At 41.3% G+C, this 7172-nt stretch overlaps 1 protein-coding gene across 1 annotated transcript; it reads right to left on the minus strand.

Moving 5' to 3' along the window:
* Window positions 1–5977: 5977 nt before the first annotated feature.
* On the minus strand, window positions 5978–6774 carry LOC105178529 (B-box domain protein 30). The gene has a single exon (XM_011102020.3). The coding sequence runs from the start codon at window positions 6580–6582 to the stop codon at window positions 6130–6132; it is 453 nt and encodes a 150-aa protein (XP_011100322.1). The 5' UTR covers window positions 6583–6774; the 3' UTR covers window positions 5978–6129.
* Between the last annotated feature and the right edge of the window lie 398 nt (window positions 6775–7172).

Consider the following 7172-nt stretch of genomic DNA (forward strand, 5'->3'; position numbering starts at 1 on the left):
CCAATAAGCCGCCCTCAGTTGGTGCACGCATTATTGCTCATTTTTTTCTATCGGCTATGAGCCCTAGTAAGTCTCCCTTAGTTGGCGCATTCCTGCTCATTTTATAAGCTAGGAACTTTAATAAAGTTGTCTTTTTAAGTAGGGACATTTACTTGATTTTCCATTTAAGGTTTACAAACACTTACCCGTTATATGGATTACTATTCTATTTTCTAGTATTGTTTCACTTTTTTATTCAATGGTGTAGTGGGTCATGGTCTATCTTTACTGGACACGGATAATTATGCATTGCTTATATGTAAAGAGGTTCTAAAATAGACCTAACCGACCTTGATGATAGCAAGAGGATGGTGACGAACAAGCCCTATCAGCAGGAAGGGAGCATATATACCAGGTACTAACAACGAGTATGACCTAGACTTGTTGGTACAATAAGATTCAAAGTTTCCCTTGCATTTCTATTACTAACCACTTGTAGGAAAAACAATTAATGTTTGTTCATTATAGCTATAACACTGGGATATCCCCAATATTCTATAATCCTTCCTTGCAGGAACAATAAGCATATTCATTCATATACCTCCAACAGTCCACCTGAAAGGAAGCATGCCAAGACCTAATAGCAATTAACTAAAACAAAAAATATATTATAAACCATTTGTAGAAAGAATGAGGGGGGAGGGGATAGAATATAGGGCATCTATATGTCAGTGAACCAAAAATATTCAAGCCTACACCCCTATATATCCAAAACCTGTCACAGGAGGTATCTAAAAACTAAATTGTTTGTTTGTGTAGAAGAAGAGCAGTGCTCATTTATTAGTAGGAGGAGAACGTCCTCATCACCACCTCCAGCAGGAAACTTTGTCCTAAAGGGAATGGAATCCTCTATCACTTGATCAGTCCCTGGCACAATCTCCAGCCACGCACGTAGCAGACTTTCTGGCAGTTCAAGAGGAATGTCCTTTCTGGCTCAGGAGCATTTGTCAGCCCAACATTTATGTCCAGGAAGGAGAGGGAAATGCCTTCTAGAGCCAACACTATGAATTGCAAGGCACAACTCCTGAACCTATGATAGTAATATTTTAAAGCATTACCAGCTAGCAAGCTCTAGAAATCCAGAGACTTCTTGTATTCTTCTAGACAATTTACTCATATGAAAGGAGTGGATCACTTTAGGAATGTGCAGCAGAAGCATGAAAAGGCATTAAAATAGAGAGAAATAATTATAATTAAAATTTAGATCTTTCCTTGCTTATATCCGAGTGCTCAATGTAGTATGAGGATTACAACAAAAGAAATATCCATATACACGAGGCTATAGAATATATAAATGAACAAACCGAAATAAATAACGTTAATGATTATTACCTCTTTGTGTTTTGCTTCAACCGGCAAAGTGTACCTCCAATTTGTTCACCCTAGGCTCCAAACTAAAAACCATCTAGAGATGATCCATACCACAAAGAGGGAAGAACGATTTGATCTCATTACTAAAAAAAATCAAAATCCTTTTAGAAGAAGATCAAAGAGAACTATACTATGAGTTAGTGTATTGTCTTTATCAAAATTCTCTGCAACTCTACTTTTGATCCTAGATTAAAAAGAGCAAGAGAATATGTGGGAGAGAAGTTGGGAGAGTTGTAGTGTACATATATATATATTGTTGTATGACAGAGTTGAAATGTGTTTAGATACATTTACTCAACCCCACAAGGGAAGCTCCCTTCTAGGGGAAATAAAATTTTTAGTCCCATAAGTTATGCACATGTCACTTTTGGTCTCATTCATTATTGGATTAGCACTTTTAGTCTCATAACTTACAAAAATTAGCACTTTTGATCTTCGTGCACTTTTTCATCTACAATTTTAATGATGCAGGTCACGTGTCAAGCATGTTGCAATTAAGTATTTTTTATTGGAGGAAAAATTAGCCCTTTTTTCAATAGTAGTATATGAGTACCTCATCTGTCCTACATGATTCACTTGTGGAAGACATGATTCTTTGCATTTCTTCTACTTGGCTTCAACTTATAGAAATGTGGAAAGAATAGGATTCAATTTTTGTGAGAGAAGAGATAAATCGGTATTTTTTTGCCCTAATTTTCTTCAAGATTTATTTTTTCTCTCGAATGTAATTATATTTACTCCAAAAATGGTCCCAAGCTGAAAGACAAATCAATTTTCTCTCCAGCAAAAAATATTTAACCATCACATCCCCTCAGGCAGTGAGAACAAGCCAACACTTGCCTTTTTCAACAGGAAAAAGGAGCAAAAATTGAGCAGTGGATGGAATTTCTCCTAGTTTTTTTGCTAAAATATAAAACCTTCCAATCAACTTATTCAGGGGAACTTTGGGAAGTGCAGAAACGTCAACAAAAAAAAATCAAACAAAGGAAAACGTAAAGCAACCTCTAGCTGGGCTAAAGAAAAATAGAGGAAGGCCTTAAGGGGAAAATTTGGGCTATTCAGGACAGTAAGGACCTTAATCACATATTTAGTAGGTATCACATACTTATCCTTAACGATCATCGCATCATTCAGGTGCCGAAGCACAGCTGCACATAAGGTGTGTGGAACAAGCCACCCTTGGGGTTGCGAGGAGTGGACTTTGAGACCCCTTCCTTTGTGGGCAGTTCAGTGCGAGCCGTATGTGGCCGAGCAGAGTTATGGGATGAAGTGCTATTATGGTAGATGAGGGTGCGTCTAGAGAGAAAAACGATATGCTTCAAAAACCAAGAAGCATAGACATCCGTTATGTGATAAAGGTAACTTGTCCGGAGCTTGAGTGGGAGCAGCCCACTAATCAGTGTGTTGGGTGTTTATCAAGAGCACGAGTTTGAGTTGAATTGAGAAGGTTCCTCGACGGGATTCTGACACCCTGTTCCTTGGTCTAAGATTTCCGAGGGGGCCTACCATATCAAAATTCGAGGGGAGCAGCAGGCTCTATTGACGCCATGAGCAGCATGGTGCGCTCGGGTTGAGACTCGAGTTTGATTTTTGCTCGCCAGATTTGAACTTGATGTTACGGCCGGGCTGGGGAGACAGAAACCCCAACCTTGTTAGTGATCGGACCGATGCGGGACTTGCGTTTGAGTTTTGCTGCGGGATGGGGATTCATAAATCATATCCTTGCAGTTGCAGTCAAGCGCTCGAGCCAAGACATGAGATTGAGTTTTGTGGTCGAGCTAGGACTTGAGCTTGGTTGTCGGCCAGATTGAGGGCTGAGGCCCCATTTTCGTGTTGGGTTGAGTGAGAACCATTTTGAGAGACGTTAGGTCCACGAGCAGCGTGGTTCCGACAGTTGGGCATCCGACCTATGTGTTTGCAAATGTTTAAGTGTAGTCTACCGCAGAGGCGGGTTTGCGTGTTTGCCGAGGACGGCAACACATCGAGTGGGGGAGAGAGTGCGAAGCGTGCGCACAGACTCCACACTTCGCACGTTCCAGATCAATTCGGGTGTATATGAGGCACAATTTTGAGGAACATCAGACACTCCTTTCGTTCCAGATCAATTCGGGTGTATTTGAGGCACTGTCCTGAGGGACATCGGAGATTTTAGAGGCGCACTTGATAAGACTTGGAGCACAGTTGAGAAAGTTGGGAAGAGAGTGTAGAGCCAGGCACAGACTTCCAACTTCAGTGAGCAACAGTCGGGTAGAGAGTGTAGAGCTAGGCACAGGCTTCCGACTTCAGCAGGCTACATTGAGAAGAGAGTGTGGAGAAAGGTACAGACTTCTAATGTGAGCGATATTGGGGAAGAGAGTGTAGACGAGTACACAGACTTCCAACTTGAGACGATCATGCAGTACATCTGAGGCACTGTTTGTTGAGAGCTACCCGCCACCTTGGGAAGAGAGTGTAGAGAGAGGCGCAGACTTTGGCTTTGAGTTTCAGTATTGAATGAGTGCATCAGAGACACTATGTTTTGTGGGGGAGCTTAGCACCGTTTATGAGGAGACAACTGTGCTAAAGAGGCACTTCACAACTGGAGCGCTCGAAAGAGCAGGAGGTCGGTCAGGTGTCGCGTGATACTGAGAAAAAGTATTGGGCACTGTATACACCTCAATCCTTCGTTATGTGTTGACGAGGACATTAACAGATCGAGTGGGGGAGAGTGTCACTGGCCGCACCTTGGGCTAGACAGTCGGCAGTGACTTGTGGAGGACGTACGGGCGGCTAGGGGATGCCGGCCAACACGCTGGTGTGCAAATGGTCTTCGAGCAGAGTGCTTTATCCTTGGATATTTGCAATACTGTTTCAATGGCGAGATCCTTGGAGTGTTGGGAGCACCTCCAAGATGTTTCAGACGTAGATGGTTCCGTTCCGATAGGAACGACGATGATGTTAGAGTCTGCCAGTGTAGAGGCGAGACTGTAGTTTCAGAGTAGTGTGGAGACAATTCCTCAGTCATGGATGATCGGATGAGGCTGAAACTCTATCGTTATGATGTGCAAGTAGTAGGCTACGCTACGGTTCAAGCGGGACATGATTTGGATGTCGGTCGAAGGAGATGCTGAAAAAGTGCACTCCTCGGCCCTTTCAGTGTTCTACTCTTGGAACAAGAGATTATTTTCTTAAACCTATTATAAGAGGGGCATGCAGTGGTGAGCTCCAGCCAGCCCTCCCCGTGCACGATGGCAGTAGCTTGAGAAAACGTTTGCACTAAATGTGCATCTCTTGGGGGCATGATGGGGGCCTTCAAGAGCCTGCTCTAGGCAGCTCAACAAGGAGCGCTAGAGTCCCCAAAGGGCTTGGAAACCTGATGGGCAGCGTAGGATCAGGATGGCCTACGCTGGGCGCCGATACGGTCGAGAGGCTCCATGTGACGCGCAAGATTGCCTCACGGGCTGCGAGATATCAGGGACAATGCCTCTCGTGTGAATGGGTGGTCAAGACAAACATTCCAAGACCTTGTGATCCAACTCATGGGATGCGCTATCGAGTTCTAGCCGTCCATGGGGGTCCGTGCAGGGAGGTGTTCAGATGTCGCGCTAGCGAGTTTCAGTGTCGAGGACAGGCGACGGACTGTCGCTATACTCTGATATATGTGAAGGCTAGTCGAAGATTAAGAGTAACCTTAGACGCCGCACAAACGAAAAATATATGAGAATTACATTCCGCTGCGAAAAAAAAAGAACACGTCTGTAATATCCGGGCAATCATTACATCGCATATCGCAGACCTCGATGAGAACAGTGTGGTTGCTTAGAGAATACTTTTCGTCGCCTAGATTTGGGGGCGATGGCATTGTTGTAGCCCCTTTTGCAAAGGATATGGTGGTGGAGGTGGGAGAAGGGGCTAAGTTTATTACATTTACTTACATTTAGTCTTTTGATAATATTTTATAATTGTACATATAATATATATTCAAAATTAATTAAATTTATGCACGTAATCTTTTATATATTTAGATCTAATGATTGAGATTCATTAATTAAATGTTACAACTTTTATACACTAAAAAGAAATATTCATTAAACTAAAAACAAAATATAATAAATAACAGCATAACAATCTATTATTAAAATGAATAATTTGGTTCGATAAAATACATATTATCATAAGATTTCTGAAAATTTGGTTCGATAAACTCCATATTAATTTGGTTCGATAAAATCTGATCCAAACCAAAATTTCTCATAAGATTTATGCCATATGGTCAAAAAATCCGAACCTCATGACCTTAACAGATAGTGTCTATTATAAAAGTTTAAGACCTTTCTTTTTTATTCAAGAAAACTTTGCAGCTATAGTGTTTTCACTGTCATCAGCCCAAATTCTATCCACAAAAACAATAATAAATGTAATTAAACTATTTTTTTAGTATCAAGAAAAGTCTGCAAGATCAACGGCTAAGCCCGAAAATGAGATGATGAGCAGCCACGATCGTCCCGCCATTGCAGAACAAAATCGTGACCCTTCAGTATCCCACCTAAAAATCTTCATACTTCGTCATGCTGAGGGGAAATAATGGTGAAAATAAAACCAAAATCTGGTTAAATAAATTAATTAAAGAACGTTTGTGTTCTTCCATTTTTCCTCGTAAAAGAAAAAAAAAAGAGAGAAATTCTGAAAAAGATTTAGAAAAAACAAAGAAAATGAACAGAAAAAGTGTGGAAATTATATTCATACATCGCAAGGATGATTTGCAGAAGCAGTCTCAAGCCTGCAGAGTTCCCTCGAGACCGCCACCACGCCGCCGCCCACGGGCTCGTCACCACTCGAGTAACTTTCCTCCGACGGAGGCGGCGATGGCGACGGCCACGGCACCACCTGATTCTCCTCCAACTCCTCCTCGTCCGCTTCCTCCTCCTCCGGCGCCTCTTCTTCATCTTCTTCACCGGGTTCATCATGTCTAACGCATCGCTGGCAGACGGAGACTGTGGGCCCCAGCTTAGAGCCGGAGGCGGCCCACCGCGTCGGCGACTGGCACACGTGGCACAGCAAATTCCTGGAATGCCGGGCCACCAGGAAGTTGGCGGAGTGAACCTTGGCGTCGCAGTCCCAGCACAAGCTCGCCTGGTCCGACTCGCAGTGCATCCGCGCCACTCCTTTACACAACTCGCACGCCCTCATCATCTTCCCAACCACCGTACAGCAACCAATAAAAAAACCCCACGAAAATAATTGAAAAAAAAATTAAAAAACAAAGGGAAATTTGGAGCTGAGACTGAGAGATGAATATGAAGTTGAGGAAAAGGGGATATAAAGAGAAGAATCTGATAAGGAAGAAAGAAAAGAAAACGGAAGCAAACTTTCTTTATTTCAAGTAGCACTCCACCACACCAAACACCACCTTATTTTTTTTGTCATAATATCAAATTGCCACTCTCCAATAATTTTTTATTTTAAATATTATTCTACTTTCTTTTCTATTTAATATATATATATATATATATATATATAAATACGAGAAAATTATCTCTTTATAAAAAATAAAATAGCAATTTATCCCGTTTGCTTTTTAAAATAAATTAATTTACTTATCTGTCTAAGAAGGCAAATCGCTTTGTTTTAGAAAATACAAGAGGATAAATTGCTGTATTTTAAAAAATATAGAAAGATAAATTGTTATTTTTTTATCATTAGAACGATAATTTGCTCATTTATGATACTATATAAAAATAAATTACGTTAAACTATATATATGTCATGCATATATATATAAA

Source organism: Sesamum indicum, linkage group LG12 (assembly GCF_026168435.1).
Source record: "Sesamum indicum cultivar Baizhima isolate 11 linkage group LG12, ASM2616843v1, whole genome shotgun sequence".
In the NCBI taxonomy this organism is placed as follows: Eukaryota; Viridiplantae; Streptophyta; class Magnoliopsida; order Lamiales; family Pedaliaceae; genus Sesamum; species Sesamum indicum.